At 36.3% G+C, this 24,460-nt stretch overlaps 1 protein-coding gene across 2 annotated transcripts in view; it reads left to right on the forward strand.

The window, feature by feature from the left end:
* BDH2 (3-hydroxybutyrate dehydrogenase 2) overlaps positions 1–24,460 on the forward strand; it is a 31,310-nt gene that overhangs the window by 1,404 nt on the left and 5,446 nt on the right. Inside the window, exons 2-7 of one of the 2 annotated variants that reach the window (XM_074228773.1) lie at positions 918–1,009; positions 5,854–5,932; positions 9,775–9,871; positions 12,866–12,974; positions 14,354–14,414; positions 16,785–16,898. In XM_074228773.1, coding sequence (XP_074084874.1) covers positions 938–1,009; positions 5,854–5,932; positions 9,775–9,871; positions 12,866–12,974; positions 14,354–14,414; positions 16,785–16,898 — 532 coding nt within the window. In that variant the 5' untranslated portion in view covers positions 918–937. Of the gene's footprint in view, positions 1–907; positions 1,010–5,853; positions 5,933–9,774; positions 9,872–12,865; positions 12,975–14,353; positions 14,415–16,784; positions 16,899–24,460 lie in introns of those variants that run through there. The other variant, XM_074228774.1, reaches the window with a different exon arrangement.

A 24,460-nucleotide genomic window follows, 5' to 3' on the forward strand; every position in this document is an offset into this window, starting at 1 on the left:
ATCCCCAACCTTACAATCCTACTCATCCATTAAAGTTCAACTCAAATGCTCTGCTTTAGGCACCTCCCTCATTCCTCCCAAGGTCTCCTAGGCAAAGACTTTCACTCCCAAAGGTTGCACCTTTTGAAACCTGTTATCTTCCATCTATACCACCCTTCCATCCTGGAACTGCCCCATAAAATCTGGGACAGTCAAGCTATTCCTCTTGGAAGGAACACTGACCTTTATACTGTTGCCACTGAAAGAACTTTGGGAGAAAAACTTAAAAATCAAGGTTAAGAGAAGGGAGTCCTTTGACTATTTTTACTTTGGGGTTATGAGGGAAGCAGTTGATGGACAATTCTTTGGAAAAGGTAGCTCAAAGGGTATTGTACACATCTTTGGATTATTTTTCTGTGCTACAAATGTGATAGGGTTCTTGCTTCAGAGTTTGGACTTGATCTGCACATAGAAATGTCTAGGAAGTGCAGAAGATAGAGCACCAGACCTGGAGTCAGGAAGCCTGAGTTCAAATCCAATCTTGGATACTTCCTAACCATGTGATCCTGGGCAAGTTCAGTTTGCCTCTATTTGACTCACTTTCCTCATCTGTAAAATGGAATATTAATTTAAAAAACCTACGTCCCCTGGTTGTGAGGATCAAATGAACTAATATTTGTAAAGCTATGCTTATCAGAGGCACAGTGCCAACCACAGAGTAGGCACTGCTTATTTCCTTCCTTTTTTCCTCTCACTTCTCACTGCAGGGTGGGTGGGGAAGTATTTTGGTGGAAATGCCTAGAGGTTTCATCCATACTGGGAGCAGAGTCTAAATTCTTCCAGAAGGACTCTGGAAGATCAACTTTGGATATAACCATCTACTCAAGTGTGTATATACTGAGCTGCCCTTATATTCATATGTGTCTATATGTCTCTAGGTTGTCCTGCAGACTACACCATGGGTCGACTGGATGGAAAGGTCATCGTTCTAACTGCTGCCGCTCAAGGAATTGGTTGGGCAACTGCTATAGTAAATTTTAAAAAATTTTTAAACTTTTTAATAATGATGATAGCTAGCATTTGTTATCACTTTAAAGTTCATAAAGCACTTTATAAATATTTCATTTTATCCTTCTAATAAATCCTGGCAGGTAGATATCATTATTATCACCATTTTACAGTCTCCTGCCTGTTCCATGATTATCCATGATTATCTCCTGATTTCCATATTTTCTCTGGCTATCTCCTAGACCCAGAATGCTCTCCCTCAGACCACTGACATTAGCTATGTGACCTTGGACAAGTCACTTAACTCTGCCTCCCATCCAGGGTCATCTCCAGTCATATCTGGCTACTGGACTCAGATGTCTCCAGAGGAGAGACATTCTTTATTTATGAGACTTAGCACAGTCCCCCTCACTCAAATCTAATTCACATGCACGTCATGGCATCACCTCCTTGTCATGGCTATCTTCGAGAACAAAGGACAGATGACAAAATTCCCCCTTCTACAGGAAGCTTTCCCTTACCCCCTCTTAATTTCATTGCTTTCTTTTTAATTATTTCCTGGTTATTCTACATATAGCCTGCTTTGTATATATTTGTTTGCATGTGGTTTCCCCCCATTAGCTTGTAATCTCCTTGAAGGCAAGGATTGTGTTGCTTCTTTTTATATCCCTAGCAACTGGTATGATATCTGGTAGTAGACACTTAATAAATGTTAACTTAATTGGATTTTCAGATGAGGAAACTGAGGCAGACAGAAGTTAAGTGACTCATCTAGAGTTGCACCTATATCTGAGATTGGATTAGAACTCAGGTCTTCCCGACTCTGAGTTCAATACTATGCATTGTGTCCCTTAGTTGCTTTAATTTTATTGATGTCTTTTGTTTCTTATATCACAGACATGTCCTTGTATATCCCCCTATCTATTTTAACATTCCCTTTCCTTAAAGAATTAAGCAAGATCAAAAAATAAAATGACCATGCCTAATATTTTACACCCGTACATCCCATTTCCTAACTAGGAGGAGGGAGGTTGGTTTCATCACCAGCTATTTGGTTGGACCACTGTCCTTTAAGAATGTTTTTGTTTATGCTATGTATGTATACTGTTTTTATACTTCTGCTTGCTTTATTCTGCATCATCTCATAAAAGTCTTCCCATGTTTTTGGTTTTTATTGGTTTCATTACGTTGATATTATGCCCTGTGGAATAAATCTCAATCATCCAAACAACTCTTATTAGAGGCATAACCATACCCCTCTTTAATAAAATTGCCCCAACTAAGATTGCGTAATAAAATGAATAAAAAGTTCTAGCCATACCTCTCATACTCATGAAACTTCATTGTACAAATAAGTCACAGATGGTCAGCAGAATATCATTTATTCCCTTGAATGTCAGTCTACTATCACCATATTATTCATTAAAATGATTGAAATTGTTCTTAGGAAACTAATAGCCCCTATAATATTTTTTGCCTGCCATAATTTTTTTTTGTGTTCCACTGTGATTTTGATTTAGGATTGTGATATGATTATGAATAAATCATTCAGCCTCTCTTCTTTTTCCTCAAATATAAATTGAGCTACTACCTATAATATGCTACTTATATGTTTTCAAATTAATTCTTCCATTCTTTACCACCTGCTTCTCCTAAGCTAATATTAGCTTAAGCTAATAATTCTGTGGACTCTAAAGAGACATAATTTCTGAGTAATTAGACATTTTAATAACAATACTAGCATTTTAGTAAAAAGGTCAGTGATAATTCTCTAATGCCAAAGACTCTTATCTTCTGAAGGCTTTAACTTTATTGATGCCTTTTGTTTCTTATATCACAGACATGTCCCTGTATATCCCCATATCTTATTTTTAACATTCCTTTTCCTTAAAGAGTTAAGCAAGATAAAAAAAATAAAATGACTATGTCTAATATTGCTTATATGCCCCAGAAAAAGTGGGTGTTCCAAAGGGTAGCAATTATCCCTCCCACCTTGGGCAATCTAATTAAAGAATTTATCCCCACCTAAACCTGAATGTAACAAAATGGGATTAAAGTTCTCAGGGGTTGGGTGGGGTCTGACTTTGACTGAGAAGAGTTTTTTTCATTTAATATCATTTTCAGTAATGTCCTTCAAAAGACTGAACTTGAAATGAGGACTATATTAGGGACAGCTAGGTGGCATAGTGGATAAAGCACCGGCCCTGGAGTCAGGAGTACCTGGGTTCAAATCTGGTCTCAGACACTTAATTACCTAGCTGTGTGGCCTTGGGCAAGCTACAAAAACCTAAAAAAAAAAACCCTAAAAAAAAAAGAAATGAGGACTATAGAAAAAGGGGGAACTCTAGATTTTCCCAAATCATTGGTTATTAATAATTTCTCTTGTAGATGTGGAGATATGTTCTGACATATTTATCAAATTGATTTTTATTTTTACTTTGAGTTTCTCTGTTTAAAATGAGAATAAAATATTTTGAGTCATTTTGAAGATAAATGGCTAATTAAATTAGCCAGAGATGATTGGGGATTTATCCCAGGATGCCAAAGGGAGGGGAAGAATGAGGAAGTACAATAATAATTATCAGTCTTTGGCATGATCTTACCACTATCTTCCCAAACCCTTTGGATAGTCCAAACAGCACCAATTTTACCAGGTGGGGGTGGGGAAGTGTTACATGTTTTTATCTCATCTCCTTGGCATGACTGCAGATGCTGATTTTACCATCTTCTGGGGTAGCACTAGAGCAGCTAGATGGTGCAGTGAATAGAGCCCAAGCCCTGAAGTCAGGAGGACTTGAGTTCAAATGTGACATCAGACACTTGACTCTTACTAGCTGGATCTCCTTAGGCAAATCACTTAACTCTGCTTGTCTTGATCCAAGACCATCTCCAGATGGTCTGGCCACTGAACCCTGATGGTCTAGATGAGAAAGTAAGGCCAGTGATTTAGCATAGAGCCCTCTAATTCACCTCTCTGATGATATGGTCTTTGAAAACAAAGGACATATGTTCTCTCTCCTTTCCCTAATCATTCTCCCACATCCCTAGTCAAGCTGTGCTAACACCCTTGGTGTCTTCCACCATTTCAAATTATGGTTCTAGTTGAAGGAACTAGAGAGTGATGAGAAAATAAGGCATATAATTGCATTTTAATTTACATTATCTTTACCCTATATATACCACAGATCACACATTGTGATTTTTTTCATTATGGAAAACTCTAGGTTTGAAAATTCCCTTCACTGATGCAGCCAAACAATTTATATGTAATTTACAGTCTTAGAACTCTCTAAGAGATTAAGGGCTTAGCTACTATGTGTTCAAGGCAGAATTTAAACTTAAGTCTTTTGCCCACTATTGACTTTACCACAATGGTTCTTAGATATATCCATGATCATATGCACCTAGAAAAATGATGAAGGAATAGAAATGATGTGTATAAACATTCTTCTGAACTCTAAAGAGATCATTCCATGTATTTGTCCCCTTGTTGCTTGAAATGTAAACACCTGCTCAGAAAGAAATTACTTGGGCTATCAATGATTTCAAAAGGTTTTGATAACAGAGAGTAAACCCTTATGGAAAAAGCCAAAGTCCATTATCCATATTTGTTAACTGGAGAAGATAACAAGCTGCTTATCACATAAGAATATTCCATTGCACATGTGGCAGCATTATTAATATAACTTTTTCTTCTTAGCTCAACTGAAAAGGAAATTTTTTTCATCCTATAGTCATCTGCAATCTTTTTTTTTGAAAAGATACAAAAACAAAAGCTAAGTTCAGTTGAGAATCAGATAACTCATTTCATTAAGATTGTTGCTTCCCCACCACCTGAAGTGACCTGTTTTCTTATTCATAAAATAACGTGACATTGGTCACTGAAGAGAAATGATTATTAAGTAATTTTTAAAAGATTTTTTTTCCCTTCCTAGATCTTCAATATCTACCAGACCCTACTTAAAACAGAATTTGATCTAAGATGATTTCCAGTCTATTTTGCTACTCTGCTAGGTCTGAGTAGAGGTACATCCTTTGTCTAGATTGTCTGAGTCTGAGGATGATTTGGGAGAGAGTGATCAGTCATATCCCCCAACCCCTCATTAGAATAGGGTCACCTCTCATCATAATACTCATTCTTCCCAATAATTACAAACCAATCAGAGATGATTGCCACCCTCAGGAACACCCAATCTTCCAAGGCCATATAAGCATAGAGTGGTTTCCATGAAGGGGGTCTTAAGGCATTCAAGAGTGTCACTAATCCTTTTATTAATTATTGTTAACATGATTAATAAAATAATTAACTACCCAGAAACTATGTTTCTTAAATTTTTTATATATATCGCAGACTCTTTCTGTCTTGAGGTATGAAGAATAATCTTGGGAGAAATATAATAATAAGTATTTATTGACTTGAATACAGGAGTTCTCATAGATTAAGTGGCTTTGTAAACTCCAAATTATATTTTAATATTATGATCTTTTTCTTATTGAAGATTCCTATTAATGTTAACTGAGATTGGGATAGAGAGACATGTTCAAGGGCATGGCAGGCTTTGACATCACTCTCATTTCCTCTTCTCTCTTTGTTTCAATCAGTAAATCAAGACATTTATTGAGAATCTACTGTGTGTCAAGTTCTTTGTCTCTCTGTATCTGTCTAAGCTACAAGTGCTTGTTATTTGTAATAATGTCAAATTAATAAAAAATTGTTTGTTAGATTCACGATTAAAACACAAAACAAGTTAGCAGAGGTCTGGGGATCAGGGCAACACTCTAATAGCTTAGAGAAATTGAAAATGAAGTACAGTGAAGTACCACCATGTCCATTCATAAAGGAAATTATTTGTGTATTGTGTCTAGGCCTTTGCCAAAGAAGGGGCCAAAGTAATAGCAACAGATATCAATGAAGCCAAACTTCAAGAGCTAAATGAACATACAGGTGAGTACTACCCAGCACTGGTCATCATGAGTGAGGGTTTTAAAATTCTCCAAGGTTTTTTTTGAAGACTAAAAAGTCATAGTAGTGTTAAAAAAATAATTTCAGAGGCCATACAATCCTTTTATTTTACAGATGAGGAAACTGAGACCCAGGGAAATTAAGCCCAAAGTCACTTATAACTGGTAGAGGTTTAAACTGAATCCACATCCTCTGACTCTAGAATTCATTCTGCAGTTCGACTATTTCTGTGTATTTGGATATGAATTGATAGCTAGATGGTACACTGGATAGAGTTTCCCTCCTGGGGTCAGAAAGACTCATCTTCCTGAGTTCAAATATGGTCTTTGACGCTACTGTGTGATCCTGTTTACCCAGTTTTGTCATCTGTAAAAATATCCTGGAAAAGGAAATGGTAAACCACTCTTTGCCAAGAAAATTCTAAATGGGGTCACAAAGAGTCAGACATGATTGAAACAACTGAATAATAACAACTTTATCAACTCATGATAAGATTTTCAAATTTCATTTTTTGTTCTCATTTCTACATATCTCACTATAGTATAACAAACTTAGTAATATGGCATAGTATGGTATAGTATAGTATAACAAATTTAGAAGGATTTCTAAATTCTTTATCTGTGCTTGGATTTATTGTTTTGAATATTATTCTTTTTTTTTTAGGTTTTTCAAGGCAAATGGGGTTAAGTGGCTTGCCCAAGGCCACAAAGCTAGGTAATTAGTAAGTGTCTGAGGCTAGATTTGAACTCAGGTACTCCTGACTCCAAGGCCAGTGCTCTATCCACTGCATCACCTAGCCGCCCCCTGGATATTATTCTAATAAACGATCAGTAGATCAAGGATTTGAAATCTTTGTTATGGAATAAGGTGGATTTTTTTTTTGTAATGGTTTTTGTAGCAAGATTTTCCCCAAACAATTTATTTTTTCATAAGACATTGCCATTTTGACCTTGTAGAAGCACTGAAAACAAAAACCTTTAGTCACTTTTTTAAAGCTAGAATTTATTTAAGATTTACTCCTGTTTGCCTCAATATTATACAAGTATTACCTCTTTTGAACCTTGAAGAAAAGTATTACTATTCCTATTTTTACAGAGGAGAAAACTGAGATATGCAGAGGTCAAGGGACTTTTCAGGGTCACTCAGAGCCTTACTGTCTAAGGTCAGATTTAAACTCAGATCTTCAGACCTAAGATCTGATGCTTCATCTCTTGTACCATTGAGCTGTCACTGTGTTCCCTAGCTAGATGAATACATATTTGTGACTAATTCAAATAGTATACAGTTACTATCATTTCTAGTCATTTTAGGATTAGCAGTGGACACTCTGTCCCTCATATTCAATAATAATCATTCTAACCCATATTTCACAGCTCATTTTCAAGTCCTGTTTTAGCTTGATCACTGAATAATCTGTGGGCACATCATCTAAGCACCATTAGCTCCATTTTCAGATGAGGAAAATGGAGTTTAAGGAAATTCAATGTCTTGTTTGAGACCAATTTGGCAGAACCATGACTCAAAATTATGTATCTACTGATTCCTAGTCTGGTGCTTTATCCAAAACACTATTGAGCAAAAGGTTTGGATGTAAGTTTTCAGTTTTGTTTTGCTCTATTGCTCTATTTGCCTCCATTCCCCATATTCTTTTGTCAAGTCATAGATATTTTTTTAAAACATCAATCCTAGAACAAACAATGACTATGCAACAGATTCACTTGCTAATTAAATAAATAACCTTGGCTTTTAAATATAAATATCCTTTAATCAAGCCATTCAGCTATGGAATAACTAAAAGGTTCTTTTAGGGTACTTGTTTTCAAAGTTTTGCACCCAATCCAATAAGAATTTATTAAGTGCTTTTACAGCACTTGGTAAAGTGCTAGGCAAATAGTAGATGCTTAACAGCTGTTTGTTGACTGACTGCCTACCACTACTATTTACAAGACATCATTCTAGGCACTAAAGAGGGGATAAAGACTGGATTTATGATGTGATTCCAGGTGAGAAACTCCCCTACCATTGCAGGCTGGCAGCTTCTCTGAAAAAAGCTGAGAAAACTGTTCAGAACTAGAGTGTAAATGATTTGATTAAGTGATTAATTAAGATTAAGTGATTTTGGTAGGTCTTAAACCCAGATCTTCATGGTTTTTGTAAAAAGATTTTATTTATTTTGTTTTACAGTTTTTCTCCTAATTTTACTTCCCTCCCCCTACTCCCCTCTTCATGGTTTTTGAACCCAACTCTCTACTCTGCTTCTGGGGCTCAAAGGGTATTAACAACAACAGCAACAGCAAAGTTTATTCCTCAGAGAATTGACATTCTATTTTATAAACTTCTGGAAAACCTTGAACTGCAAGCTGGTTCTGAAGCCATTTGTTACTGCTCCCCTCCTCAGTAAAATTATGAGCTGTGCCACATAGGGTTACCCAAGACCAACAGGTCATTGTGCAAAGTTCTAACCAAAGATGATCCACTGGAGAAGGAAATGGCAAACCACTTTGGTATCTTTGCCTATGGTATCTATGGGGTCACAAAGAATTGGACTTGACTGAACAACTGAATAACAACCACCTACCTCAGCTGTGCCGAAAAGCTATTTCCTCTGCTTCACCCTTTTCACAAAGTAGTTTACAATTCCTTACAAGTCCCTATATCTTCAGTCCACAAAAATATCAAGTGTTCCTAGGACCAGATTAGGACTTTTTTTTTAAAGACCCTAGTTAAACTAACAACAGTGGGAGAACTATATGCCATTTTTAGCAATAACCTACAATCCACAGAACCATCTCTGCACCATCATATCTGTTCACATAGTTCCATATTCCCAAGTACCAATGACTTCTTGAATAACTCCTTGAAAGATAAGAGGAATTGACTCCAAAAGAGAATAGAACTGATGAGGTCATTCATTAAGGAGTAATGTTCAGACAACATATTATTGTTTAGTTGTTTGGGTTATATCTGACTGATTCTTATGTCTCCATTTTGAGATTTTCATGGCAAAGATACTTGAGTGATTTGCCATTTCCTTCTCTGTCTCATTTGACAGATAAGGAAACTGAGGCAAATGGGGTTAAATGATTTGCCCAGGGTCATAAAACTGGTGTCTAAGGCCATATTTGAACTCAGATCTTCCTGACTCCAGACCCAGTGCTCTATCCACTGTGTCATCTAACTGCCCCTAGGTGGGCAGAGTACATGACTGCAAAACTTTCATTCTAAATTAATTATAAGAGATTTTGCTGAAATAACTCAAAGAAAAACAAGACTTTCTGGAACAGATACTTTTTATCCCTTCACCTACTAATCTTTCTATTCTTCCCTATCCCCTAAAAATCAAATCTAAATCTTTTTGAATATAGTACAAATGCATTTTTAAAGAGGGTTGGTTTTTCATTTCCATGCAATTTAGAGTCAATCTCCCCATTTCCCTCTCCTAAGTGCCTTCTATAATTCCCCTTCTCTCACTCTCTTCTTAACTTTCAACATTCTGGTTTCTGAACTAATTACTCAACTGAAAGTGCTCGCTACAAAGTCTCTTAATTGCCTAATCTAATGGTCTTTTCTATTTTCATTCTTCTTGACCTCTTCATTATTTGACACTATTAACCACCCTCTCTTCTATAGCTTTCATAACCCTGCTTTCTCTTGGTTCTCCCCCTGGTTGTCTGACTGTTTCTTCTCAGTTTCCTTTGTTAGACCATCATCCAAGTCATGACCAGTACCTGCCCGTATACCCTAAAGGTGTTTTTCCCCCCTGAATTCTCTTCTCTTTTTTTCTTTATATATTTGTTTTGTATTCTCATTTTTTTGTTGCGTAGGCATCCAAACTCGAGTCCTTGATGTGACAAAAAAGGAACAAATTGAGAAGTTCTCCAAGGAAATTGACAGACTTGATGTTCTTTTTAATGTTGCTGGGTAATTTGGTCTTCTTTGATTTTCCCCAAATTCCTGAAAATTTTCTATATTAAAATAATTTTTCATCATTTTCTATATAATGAAAAGTTTGTTTTCCTGATTGGGGGGAGGGACTGGGATAGGAAGTTATTTCCAGAAATAACATGTATAAATACAAAAGGGCACCATTAAAAGAGAGAGAAGGAAAGGTCAAAGGAGAATAGAGGGGAGAGGAAAATGGAGTAAGACAAAGAGCATTGTCCTGCTTTAGCCATGGTAGACATATCCAATATGGAAATATGGTTAAGATCCTGGCTGGATTTGGGCATTTCAGAGTATTTACATTTTTTTTTTTAGGTTTTTTGCAAGGCAAATGGGGTTAAGCGGCTTGCCTAGGGCCACAAAGCTAGGTAATTATTAAGTGTCTGAAGTGGAATTTGAACTCAGGTACTCCTGACTCCAGGGTGGGTGCTCTATCCACTGCGCCATCTAGCCACCCCCAGAGTATTTACATTTTAACAAAGATTCACAAGTAAGTCATTAATACCTAAAGCAAAGGAAAATCTATATTTGTCTAGATTTTTATTACCTGTAATCTTAATGTAGCAGAGTTCTTTAAGCAAGAATCTTGCTTGCCAACAGCTAGTCCCAGACCTTTTGACACAGGAGACCCAAGAGAATAATGAATTTAGAAGACTGTGATACAGTGATTTAGAAGATTTCTGTCAACAATATAGTTTTTAAAGATCTATTGATACAAGGTCACTGTTTCACCTTGGTCATACACTGGATTTAAAATTTTAAGCAATGGGTATCCCAGCTCAATGGACAAGCTTTTCCCTTTGATACCCATAACACAAGGGAATACAAATACGGAGTTACAAGGAGGAATAACTAACTACTCAGCCCCAAGTTGTTCTGCCACAATGAGGCACTTGACTGTCTTGTTTTCCCATTTCTCAAACATGTCTGCTTGTCAACCCCCAGGATTAAAAGCTAGTTTAGAGGGATATTATCTTACATATCTCCAGTTGGTGAGATCAGTCCACATCCTAGCTTTTTATAAGCCTCAACAACAGCTTCCAAATACCTCCTACAACATTTAGAATTTATTTCATGCAATTTAGCTTTTAATCGTATGTATGTATACATATGTAATTTAATAATCTGATAGCTACTATATATTTAAGAGCTTAAAATGTTACTAAAACTTCTAGAACACCCTGTATTTACATATACATAAATATACAAAGATTTGCACCTGTATCTATATGTATGTATAGAGAGAGAGGTATAATTGGGATTTTGGATATTTGATATTTCTTGTGTCCTCTCCTTATCTCTTAGACTGAAAGTTTCTTGACTGTGTTATACTTCTGTGTCCCCCTAGTTCTCAGGTATATAGCATTCAAATTTGCATAGACTGAGGCTCTCCCTTTGGGTATATGTATGTTCAGTAAACACTAAGTGACTTATAGTATGGACTAACATCATAAATGTATGCTTTCATTTAAGTCTTCATTTTTATAATCATTTAGTTAAGCTTAGGTTATGACTTAAGGATGAATTAAGATGCTCATTATATTGCATGAGAATATAATAATTTACTTAAAAAACAACAAAAAAGTAAAAAATGGTATAGGTTATTTATTTTAATCTCAGAATAGTAGACCTGGAAATGCCTTAGAGATCTTCTAATCTAGCTCTCCATTTTATAGCTAATGTAGTTGAGTCTCAGAAACCTGAAATGATTTGATCTAGTAGGTAGGAGAGCTAGAACAAGAATTCACTGCTCAGGATTAAACAGAATTTCCTGCTCAATATTTTCCATCTCAAATCTCTCTCCCCACAATTTTTACAACTGTAAAAGTGATATTCTTTAGGAATAGGTTTGACTATTCCCCTAATCCACTCCCTTAATCAAAAATGTTCATTGATCCTCTTTTAACTCTTGATTCAAATACAAAATCCTTTACTTGTCAATTAAAGTCCCTCCCAAACTGGGTCTAGCCTTTTTCAGGCTTCTTACCCATTATTCCCTTTCACACACTCAATATTCTTGCTAGTTCCCCTGTCTATAAAATGTCCTCCTTCCTCACCTTCTCTTAGAATAAATTGCTAGCTGCCTTCTTCATTCACATCAAATCACAACTCTTAGAGATACCTTTCCTGATCAACCTCACCAAATTATACTGTATTACCTTATAAATTCCTTGTCTTCACTGAAAGGTATATATGAAAAGAATAAATATAACTTCAGGGCAGGGATTATCTCCATCACCTAGCATAATATAACTATGTGTTTACTGATTAACATCCATGCCTTATATTGATTAATGTACATGCCATACAACCTATTTTATAAATTACTCATGATAGTACATAGATTTATGTATGTCTGTATAAATGGTATACATAGATATATAATGATAATAATTGACATTTATGTACTACTGTAGATTTATGTATCTAATTTGATGCTCACAGCAACTCTGTAAAGTAGTGGCTATTAGTAATCTGATTTTACAGATAAGGAAATTGAGATTGAAAGATGTGAAGTCATTAAATGTTCAGTGTCATGGTTAGTGTCTGAGGTGGAACTTGAACTTAGATCTTTCTCATTCCAAGTTCAGGGCTTTATCCACTGTGCCAGCTAGTAGTAACTGTTTGGGAACCCTGGCTAAGAATCAGGGAATCAGGGGCGGCTAGGTGGCGTAGTGGCCTTGGAGTCAGGAGTACCTGGGTTCAAATATGGTCTCAGACACTTAATAATTACCTAGCTGTGTGGCCTTGGGCAAGCCACTTAACCCCATTTGCCTTGCAAAAACCTAAAAAAAAAAAGAATCAAGGAATCCTAAGACCCTGGAAGGGATCCTGCCCATCCCTACCTTGTTTCGAGGTCAGAGTTCACAAGGAGTTCTGCCAAGGTATAAAAAAATGGCTATGGCAATTAGTTATTTTGTTTGTGTAATGGGGAAAAAAAAGAATGAGTCCATTTTGTAATTACTCTTCTAGATTTGTTCATCATGGAACTATCCTGGATTGTGAAGAGAAAGACTGGGACTTTACTATGGATCTAAATGTCCGAAGCATGTATTTGATGATTAAGGCATTTCTTCCTAAAGTAAGTCTCCATCTGCCACTTTTCCAGTCCTGTAATTAGCAGCATATTGAAGTGATAGCCAAGGCCAGAAACCACCAGGGTGACTCACTTTGCCAAGCCCCTCTTTCTGTGATCTTGACCCCATTCCCTCCCATCTCATCTTAGTGTTTGCATCTTATCATTTCTTCTCTCTCTAATATTTAACTCTCCTTATCTACTAGTTCTTTCCCCACTGTCTATCAAAATGCTATGATCTTCCCTATAGCACACATACAAAATCCTCCACATAGCTCTGCTGTGTTTTTAAGCCAATATCCTATATACTCCATTATGAATTTCTTAAAAATGTTTTATACACTTGCTGCCCTCTCCTACTCACCACCTATAAACTTTCCAACGTCTTATAGTTTGGATTCTGATGCCAACAATCTACTGAAATTTGCAATGATTTCAACTGCAAAGTACAATAGTTTTGTCTCATCTTCCAGCAAGATAGACCACTGACTATCCCAGAACTCAACTCTATCCCTAATTCCCATGTATTTATGTAAGCCATTTCCTCTTCCTAGAATGTATTCCCTCTTTCATCTTTATTTTATTTATTTATTTTTTTTTAGTTTTTTGCAAGGCAAATGGGGTTAAGTGGCTTGCCCAAGGCTACACAGCTAGGCAATCACCAAGTGTCTGAGACCGAATTTGAACCCAGGCACTCCTGACTCCGGGGCCGGTGCTTTATCCACTACGCCACATAGCTGCCCCTCATCTTTATTTTTTAGTATTTTTTTTCAAGAATATATAAATCTCTTCTAGGAAGCTTTTGCTAATGTTTTCAATTATCAGTGTTCATGTTCTCAAATTCCAATGTATTTCCCTTATCTATGTACATTTTGTAAATTCCCCCTCCTACACTCCTAATTAAAATAAAGCCTCCTTAAGGACTGAGATAGTTTCCTTTTTTTTTTGTAACCCCAATTCGTGGTGTAGTATTTTACACATAGTTGGTCCTTACTAAATGTTGTGCTAAGTTGAAATGAATGTATCCAAACCCTAGAAGCAAAGATGTTTTCATTTTTTTCTTTTTATTCCTGTTAGTTTAATTCTTTGCCATACAGTAAGTGATTAATAAACATTTCCATTCAAACTTTTGTTATTTTAAAAATGCATTTTCTATTTTTCTGATCTCTTTGCATATCATATCAGTAATCCCACTGGCAAGCTGGCTAACAATAATTTTCATATACATGCCATTCCTTTCCCATAGGTTTCTCAGGTAAGAAGCTATAAAATTGCTGTCCATTGTTGACTGATAATTAGATGATAAAATGTGTCCTTATAAAATGTACCTTTTGTAGCTAGGGCATTTTTAATCTCATCAAATTATATTTATCTTATTTTGACAGATGCTTGCCCAGAAATCTGGCACCATTATCAACATGTCCTCTGTGGCTTCCAGCATCAAAGGTAAATCTGTTGTCAATTTTCAAGGAAGCATATGGTTCTGATGTAAATCCAGGTTTTTGTCTTTGTAGCCTCTATATCTAACAAGGTGATAAATGACTGATTTATTATCCAGAAACCTCTTTATTATTCATAATAGGATTTTCCCTCCCAAAATAGTTGAACTCTTACTGCAGCTGTAAACAGTTTACAAAATACTTTTTCTGGGCAAGGCAGTGGGGTTAAGATACTTGTCTAAGGTCACACAGCTAGGTATTTATTAAGCTTCTGAGGCTAGATTTGAACTCATGTCCTCCTGACTCCAGGACTGGTGCTCTATCCACTACTCCACCTAGCTGCCCCTACAAAATACTTTTTTGCTCTTATCTTGCTCACTTTTTGATTGAGGTATATCTGAAAGAACAGTAAATTTGTGAATAAAGAAGGAAGATAATTAATGATCCGGATAATCTAATGGACTAGGAAATTTCAAAATTGTGTATAATTCTTTAAGATTGTCTTTTGAAGATTTTACATGTTCTCAAATCTAACTGGTATATTATCCATATTCTCTAAGTATAAACATATAAAATATGTCCATGACCAGTCTGAATCTGATATTTGCCTGCCCTTCTTATGAATTGTAAAGATGTCAAAGTTTATGCAATCCCAGACCATGAACAATGTTGGTGACTTTTACAAGAATTGGTCAATGCAATGATATTGTTAAAATATGACTAGGAAACAAGCTCCATGCTTCAACACTGGCAAGAGCATCCTACCCTGTGGTCCAGGGAAACCCATAAATAAGGGATGGTGTAGTGAGCCCTATAACTACTTGTTCACATCCATGAGAATGGAATGACACCCACTTGGCCCAAAACACAGAACCTTCAAATCATATGAGCAGCACAAAATGTCCCTCTTAGATGTTCATTCCACAAATATCTTCCATTCTGTCTCTCAGTGGATGAATAACTCAACTCGACTTTGTGACATCACTTCTCTCCAAGCTCTTTCCCACTGTTGGCCTGATTTAATATGTACTGTATACTTCATTTGAGACAGCTGATGATGTAGAGGATAGAGCAATGGGCTTGGAGTCAAGAAGAACCTGAATTTAAATCTGGGCTTAGATATTTACTAAAGATGTCAGTCTGGGGAAGTCTCCTAACTCTGTTTGCCTCAGTTTCCTCACCTATAAAATGGAAATAATAAAGGTACCTACCTTGAAGTGTGAGGATCAAATGAGGTAATATTTGTTAAAAAGTACCTGAGATAATATTTGCAAAAAGTAAACAGCTCAGTGCACGCACACTGTAGGACTATATAAATGCTATTTCCTTCTTCTATTTCCCCTTCCCCTAGACTGCCAGGTATGCTCATTGAAAGACTTTCTGAATATCATTTGTCATTCTAGTTCAGGACACTGCCCCCATTTTGAAGATGAAGAAATTGAGTTTATGTAACTTGCTCCTGGTTGAACAACTGTCAAAATGATTGATCTAAAATTTTCACCCAGGTGGGCAAGTTACATTCACTATCATCAGGAGTCCAGATGTACTGACCTTAAATTCCTGACTTTCCATTTATTGCATCCATTTTTCTATTCATATCAGTCGGATCTGATCTCATCAATGAATATTTTCTCCACTGATGGGGATCAAAGCCTACTTTTTCCTGGTGACTACAGTTCATGTTTTTCCATACATTTGCTCTTCTTTGAGAGGAACAGAGGATATCAGTGGAATTTGCTGGCTACCCATGGATTAATCTTTGCTTCCACCCCCCCCCCCCCATGGTCTTCTTTTGTACATACACTACTTTGACATCCTTTACACTATTTCTTCTTGTCCATAAAGTGGTGTAGACTGCTTAGATCATACATCTCCTCATTGCTCATTTATAGTACACCATGAAATATTCAAAAACTGACCTTCATTGTGTCTGTCTATCTGTCCACCCTAGGTATACCTAGTCTACCTTTAATCCTACTTAATGAGGGTGGCTAGGTGGCACAGTGAATAGAGCACCGGCCCTGGAGTCAGGAGGATCTGAGTTCAAATCCAGCCTCAGACACTTAATAATTACCTAGTTGTGTGACCTTGGGCAAGCCACTTAACCCCATGGCCTTGCAAAAAAAAAACCAAACCTAAAAAAACCTACTCGATGGGACTGTTGACTCTAATCAATAGGCACATTATTGGTCAAATTGTTTCTCAGTCCCATTATCTACTGATCCATTAATTGCCCTCCAGTCCCTGTCAACAATTAAGTTGCAGAGGAAAAGCAGGAAAGACTATAAAAGATGGAGCAGTTTTGTGTGTCCTCTTTCTAATAAATAGCATTTTTTCCCTTGGTTTTCCTTATATTGGTCTTTGCCTTTGCCTTCAGGAGTTGTCAACAGATGCGTATACAGTACATCCAAAGCAGCTGTGATTGGACTGACAAAATCTGTGGCTGCTGATTTCATACACCAGGGTATCAGATGCAACTGTGTTTGTCCAGGTGAGCGATGGGTTAGAACATTGCAAACTTGGAGTCTTGGCTTATGCTACAGCCTATAAAGAAATCTACATGGCCTTATTTTAAGATATATGCTGTTCTGAAATTTTGTTTTTCTAATAATCAAAAGAAGGAGCTTGTTTTCAAAGATGAAAAAGGGATTTAGTCCCTTAAGTAAGGTTATTAGAAGGAATAATCATTCAACTGGAACATTGAGTGAGGGAGTAATAAATTAAAATTCAGGAATATATATGCAATCATTTGAAAAGGACATCTTGACAGCTATGCCACACAAAGAATGTGCATGGGCAGAGAGCCCTAGTCTACAGAAGGTACAGCACAGAGGAGTTGGAACCTGGAAACAAAATAATGAGCATCTTTCCTTTGCTATCAGGTCTGTAACTGATGCTCCAGGAGCCATAGTGGCCTAAGGCAGTTCATCCATAGATGAAAAATAGTGGTTTTTAAGGTGAAAAGGAATCAAAATGTATGAAATTGAATTTTTAATAGATTTTCCATGATCTTATCAATATGAATATTCCCATAACCCTGAACTTTCCATTCTGACTTCTCTGTCATCTTTAATTTATTCCCAGATACTACTTCATCCCTTACTATCTATAAATATGTTCAGGGTCTCCCCAACCATCCAGAAACTTCCTACTTTCTTCTAAATCAATTTCTTGAGTTCTCTCCTTTCTTCCACTCTTATTGCCTCCACTGCTCACCACCATCCTGTTGCAAAATGACTTCTTACTTGAAATACTATTGAATCTGCTCCCTCACACATTGTCAATGATCTTTTTTTTTTAGTTTTTGCAAGGCCATGGGGTCAAGTGGCTTGCCCAAGACCACACAGCTAGGTAATTACTAAGTGTCTGAGATCAAATTTGAACTCAGGTACTCCTGACTCCAGGGCTCGTGTTCTATCCACTGCATCATCTAGACGCCCCTCAATGATCTTTCCATTGCTAAATCTGCTGGTCTTTTCTGTGTTCATATACCTTGGAGTTTTTGACACTGTATACTACACCTTTTCCTTGGATAGTTGTCATCCTTGGCATCTGTAAACTGTTCTCTCCTGGTTTACCTCAGGTCTGACTTCAGTCTCATCAACCATCTCTCCCATGGCTGGGATCAACCCTTTTCTCATTCGATGCTGTCTCCTTTCTAATCTGTTCCATTATTATCTTCATCAGATGTCTTCCCATCTATATACTTCTTTTTTTTTAAGGTTTTTGCAAGGCAAACGGGGTTAAGTGGCTTGCCCAAGGCCACACAGCTAGGTCATTATTAAGTGTCTGAGGCTGGATTTGAACCCAGGTACTCCTGACTCCAAGGCTGGTGCTTTATCCACTACCCCACCTAGCTGCCCCCATCTATATACTTCTAACCCTAATTTCTCTATATAATTCAAGTCCTACATTATCTGTGATAAGTTGGACTTCTAAATCTCAAAGTCCCAAAGGCATTTTTAACTCAATATGTCAGTTCACATTTATTTAATGTTTTAAGGTATCAAGCACTTTTTTTTGCAACAGTACAATCTTTTATGGGGTGGGGGAGTGTTCATTAATGTAGTAAATACCTTTCAAGAAGATTCCTGTGCAGTAGAGAAATGCTAAATATGAAATTCAAAGACAGATTCTAATTCTACTATATCTTAGTTGAATGACTATTTGACTTCACTTTGCTATAGTTAATTCATCTATAAAAGTAGAAGAAATTATAATGAAAACATTCCTTATCCCACATGGCAAAAATTGCATAAACTAAGATTATATACATTGTTAGAAAAGGTCATTGTATTATATGTTTTTGGTTATTTATCTTTCTCCTGAGAAAAAGTGCAAGGAGAAGATAGCAATAATTGGTGAATAAAGATAAAAGTTGTTAATAAAATACTTTGAAAATAAAATAAGACTGTAAAGGTGAAGCTCCATGAATTTTCCCACTCTACTTAATATTAATTATTTTTTTTAGATAAGAATTCTTGAATTAATCAATCTAGACCGAGGGGGAATATGATTTGTGCACATCCTTGAGTTTATCAAAACCATTGCATTTTGGGACACTGCTTATGGAATTTAGATTGAAGAGAACCCTGGTAGGTTCTTCCCCAACAGGAAAGGCTTTGAATATAGTCTTAGCAATGTTTTCCATTAGAGGACCAGTATAATATGATATAATAAGATATACATAAGATATAAAGTTGAATGCAACTTTATTTTATATTTTACAAAGGTCTGTCTCAGAAGCTGGAGCCAAGTAGGTTGTACAGTGGATAGAACTGGAATCTGGAAGACCTAAATTCAAATCCTTCCTCAGACACTTATTAAATGTGTGACTTTTGACAAGTCATTTAACACTCAATTTCTTCTTCATAATACGAACACCCATCCCATCAGGCTATTCTAGGAATCGAATGTACAATGTACATTGTTACAGCATTATACATGTATAATGCTTTGAAAACCTTTAAGCATCATGCTATGATTGTTATAGATTCCAAAATTCCAGAAGCTAAGGGGAAGAAAAGAAGTCATACAAAGCTGAGTGAGGGAGGAAAAAGTAGCCCAAGGAGAAGGAAGGTCAGGGCAGAGAAGGGAGATATTGAAGAGGACCAACAGTCCTCTTAGCCTCTTAGAATAAAGGCTGTTGCCCCTTAATCAAGGACTAAAAGTCTGCTCTTTCCCCATCTTCTGCTAGTGTGATTATCTAGCCACAGACAATCAAATATAATCTCTTTCATTACGCTAATATTTTCAGTGGCCTGAATTTTGTCTCAGTCACAAAGAGACCAGTGGATTAACTAGAGAGAGATAGAAATATAGATTAAAACAGGGAGCCTAATCTCTGTGTAAAGATCAAAATTCTTTGGGCTTCAGGGATATTGTAGTTGAATTCATAACTTTTAATTTAGAATAAACTCCCTAAAGCCTCAGAGGGGACCCATATTGCCCCTAGGTTTAAACTCAGCTAATGATTAATATAAAGTATTACAAGAAGATTTAGACTCATGACTTCTAACATGCCTTCTAGTTCTAAATCTATCTTTTATGAATTCCTGCTTCTTGCAGTTATCCTTATCTAAAGAAAACTGACCCATGGGGCTAAATTACACCAAATTGGATATTCAACTGGTGGTGCTTCCAGGAGGGATAGGAGTGTCTTATTATATAGTGTTCAATTTATTTTAAACCGCAGCAGATCTCACCCAGCTTTGGTCATTTATTGGTTAAGGTAGACGGAAATGAAAATTTAGGCAAATTATTTTCCTTAAAGGAAAAGTCAGATTGATTGCTGTGATGTTTGAAGTGAGAAGAGGAGCTTTTATTCATCATGTTTCAAGTATCTATAAGCGTCCAACTATTTGTAGGTGCTCATTATACAGGGAAATGATGTTTGGAGAATGTGATTTTTATAGTACGTGTTAGTGTGAGTTTGTACACTTAAAGAAATCAACAAATGCAACAAATCAGGGTTTGGTTTATTATTTTGTTGGTTGTGAAGATTTAAGAAAATAATAGAGAAAATGATAATAATTAAACTGAAAAGTACATCATGCACACATTTCTCCCTCACCCTCCCAGTAAATTTTAAATATTTACCAGCACATTCCTAGGTAAGTCTTTATCCTGCTCTGACAGCTGACCAGCCATTTGGCTGTGGATAAAATATTAAACCTCCTTAAATCTCAGTTTCAAGAATATTTGCACTCCCTAAATCAAAGTTTCTGTGAATTTTATGATCTTTAAGATATTATATAAATGTGAACTGTTTATTATTACTTCTGGAATGAGTGACCACTTACTATCCTGGGTTTATTAGAAGACTAAAATATGGGGCGTCTAGGTGACATAGTGGATAAAGTACCAGCCCTGGAGTCAGGAGTACCCGGGTTCAAATCTGGTCTCAGACACTTAATAATTACCTAGCTGTGTGGCCTTGGGCAAGCCACTTAACCCCGTTTGCCTTGCAAAAAAACCTAAAAAAAAAGACTAAAACATACTCAAGGTCATGCAAATAAAAAAAGCGTTTGTGAGGCAGAATTTGAACTGGTCATTTAGATGTATTATATAAGTCTCTCTTCCAGGGGAGGAGAAAGCTGGACTCTTTCAGGAGTCAGCAGCTACTTGTCCTCAAAGGAATGCCGATATGGATCTGATCCAAAGATGTTGGCAGGAGAATGATCACCAACTAAGGGCTAGAGTAGAAAGAGATCATGACCCAGCTGAGACACACGGAGACAGCTGTAGATTAACCTGACACCAACAAAAGAGTTTGCTAGCTTTCCCTTCCATGTATCCAACGTATATTAGAATCTCCCAAGACTTGTTTAACTAGATGATTACTCCCCATTTAGTAGCCATAATACCAAAAAAAAAACTATAAAGAATTTCTAATGTGGCTTCAGCAATTAGAGAAGAAAAAGAAATTGAAGGAATTAGAATTGGGAAGGAAGAGACAAAACTCTAACTCTTTGCAAATGACATGATAGTATAGCTAGAGAATCCCAAGAAATCATCCAAAAAACTACTGGAAACAATTAGCAATTTTAGCAAAGTTGCAGGCTATAAAATAAACCCTCACAAATCCTCAACTTTTCTATGTATGTCTACCAAGATACAGCAGGAAGAGCTAGAAAGAGAAATCCCATTCAAAGTAACCTCAGACAACATAAAATACCTGGGAGTCTATATGCCAAGACAGACTCAGAAACTTTTTGAAAACAATTATAAAACACTTCTCACACAAATTAAATCAGATTTAAATAACTGGGCAAATATCAACTGCTCATGGATAGGTAGTACTAATATAATAAAAATGACAGTTCTACCAAAACTAAACTATCTGTTTAGTGCCCTACCAATCAAAATCCCAAAAAATTACTTTAATGAGTTAGAAAAAATTGTAAGTAAATTCATATGGAGAAATAAAAAGTCAAGAATTTCCAGGAACTTAATGCAAAAAAGTACAAAAGAAGGGGGCTTAGCCCCACCTGATCTAAAATTATATTATAAAGCATCAGTCATCAAAACTGTTTGGTATTGGCTAAGAAATAGTGGTGGACCAGTGGAATAGACTAGGTGCAAAAGTAGGAGATGATTATAGTAATCTGCTGTTTGATAAAGCCAAAGAGTCCAACTATTGGGATAAAAACTCTCTCTTGGATAAGAATTTCTAACGATTATGAAATCTTGGGTAAGAAATTAGTTCTTAGATTTGTAGAAGTGGAATAATTTCTAGAAACTTAAGAGTTTGGAAAGGAATTCGGGGGTCTTGCAGTCTAATAGAGGAAGGACTATTGGAATCATAGGAAAGGAGCAATGTAATGAATATGCTCTTAATGTTTAATTCCTATGATTGCCATGATCCACAAGTATCAAATCGTTTACAACTAATTATATTCTATCTCTAGAGAAAATCAACCTAAAAAGGTTTGGAAACTCCTCCAAAAAAAAGAATTCTTATGAGAAAAGGAGAGCATTGTAATGAGGGAAATCTGGAGTTCTTCACTTTTTTGTGTGTCACAGACTACTTTGGTAATTTGTTGAATTCTATGAACCCTTTTCAGAATCATGTTTTTAAATGTGCAAAATAAAATATATAAGATTACAAAGGAAAACAATTACATTTAAATATTGTCAAATATTTTTTTAAAATAGGTTTTAAAACAGAGTTAAGAACCCCTGGCCTAAACAGTCAGGGAAATCATGTTAACTTATCTTTTTTTTAAAATACATGTTTAAAACTTTCTAAGAAAGAGGAGGAGAGGATGTCTACAAGTAGAGCATGATCCTATAAGAATGATGTTAACTATATTGAAGTTTAGAATGAACTAAGTTAGGAATGTGAAGAGAAAAAAGGAAGTTTTAGTTACATTGGGGAAAAAGAATATTTTAAAAGGATAGAAATATGCTTCCAAGCAAATGGGATGCTGCTATAGGACAAAGAAGAGAATTTGATTTGCTTTTTTTTTTTTTGCCAAGGAAAATTATCTTTAAACTAGAAAGAACAAAAATGGTTAATAAGGAATTGGAATTGAAAGTGAGTGGGGAAAATTGTAAGAAATCATTCAGCTACCCCAGTGAATTCCCATCACCAGGCTAAATGAATTATGTCCTAGGATACAGAAAGAATTCGTGCAAGGTTTCTTAAATTTTCTTTTGTCATGGACTCCTCTGTCAGTCTGGTTGAACTTATGGACCACCTTTCAGAATAATGGATTTTTAAAATTATAATTGAAAGGAATGCTAAATTTCAGTTGGAGGTTAGGGAAAATAAAGATGTCATTTTTTTGGATTCCCTTGAAATCCATGCATACCAAAGTTAAGAATTTCTGAATTTCTGAATGTCATTTCATAAATAACCAGCAAAATTTCATCACATCATTTAAGCAACTAATCTAGATTATAAAGGTTTCATTAATGTCAAGTTATGGTTTATCAGGAAAAAATCAAGAAAATGAAAAATATTCTGTGGATTCTTACAATGCTAAGCTAAATAATCTTGGGTTGACCCAAAATTCTAGACTGACTCAATTTAAAATATATCCTAGGCAAGCTCCCATAAGGTCCCCATAGACTCCTCAGTACCTTCCAGGTTGGATGCCCTGTTCCATGGCTCATTGTTTGCTGAGAATGGACATTTTTGATCTCCATCCCCAGCAGGATCCCTAATATCTCTTATGCTATTTTTGCAGAGGTAATAGAGAGATGTGGGCAAATGGATTTTTCATACACTGTCTGGGAAAGAGTCAAAGATTTCTGCCTAGAGGATGACAGGATCATTGATTTAGAGCTGGAGCTCTGCATGTAGGGGTATGAACTGTTACTCAATCTTCATCATAATCCAGGGGACAGCACCTTGAACATCAAATGCCTAACCAGAAAGAGACTTTTGTGATGAACAGGAAAATTTCCATAAGAGGAGAGGTCCCAGCCCACAGCCATCCTCTGAAAGCAATGTGTACATTTCCCAAAATCTCTAGTAGCACCCCCCCCCAATCTAAAAAGAAGTTAATGGGTGAAGAATATCTCACCTTCCAGATCCAAGGTAACCACCACTATAAGTTGATCTAGGAGCTGAATGAAACCTTGAAACTCAAAGAAGTCCATCTGAGGGGAGTTGTCTGTGCTGCAGCCACTTAAAGTCCATTGGAGGACATTCTACTTCCTGTCAAAGCAAAAGACTTTTCGTAAAAAGTAAAGTTCCTAACTATTACTGAAATAAATACTTTTATCCCTCAGATCCTCTGTTCCTTATTTACCACATACAGCTTCTTTTCTGGAGTCTTACCTCCAATGTTCAGCCCTTGGGGGAAATGGAACCTGATCTCTGTTCAGCTCTCTCTTTCCACTTGACCATACTCCCTCTCTTTAGGATCTCTCCAAAAGAGGGGGTAGTGCTATCTAAGAAAAGAAGAATAAGGGAATTTGTAATCTGGAATACAAGGACTACCAAAAGCTCAATTTTTAGGGGTCTGTGAATTTGGATGTCAAATGAATCTATGAGACAAAAGATCCTTCTCTAGCAAATGATTAGAAGTTGCTCAGTTAAAA

The sequence above is a fragment of the Macrotis lagotis genome, chromosome 3 (assembly GCF_037893015.1).
Source record: "Macrotis lagotis isolate mMagLag1 chromosome 3, bilby.v1.9.chrom.fasta, whole genome shotgun sequence".
Classification (NCBI taxonomy): Eukaryota; Metazoa; Chordata; class Mammalia; order Peramelemorphia; family Peramelidae; genus Macrotis; species Macrotis lagotis.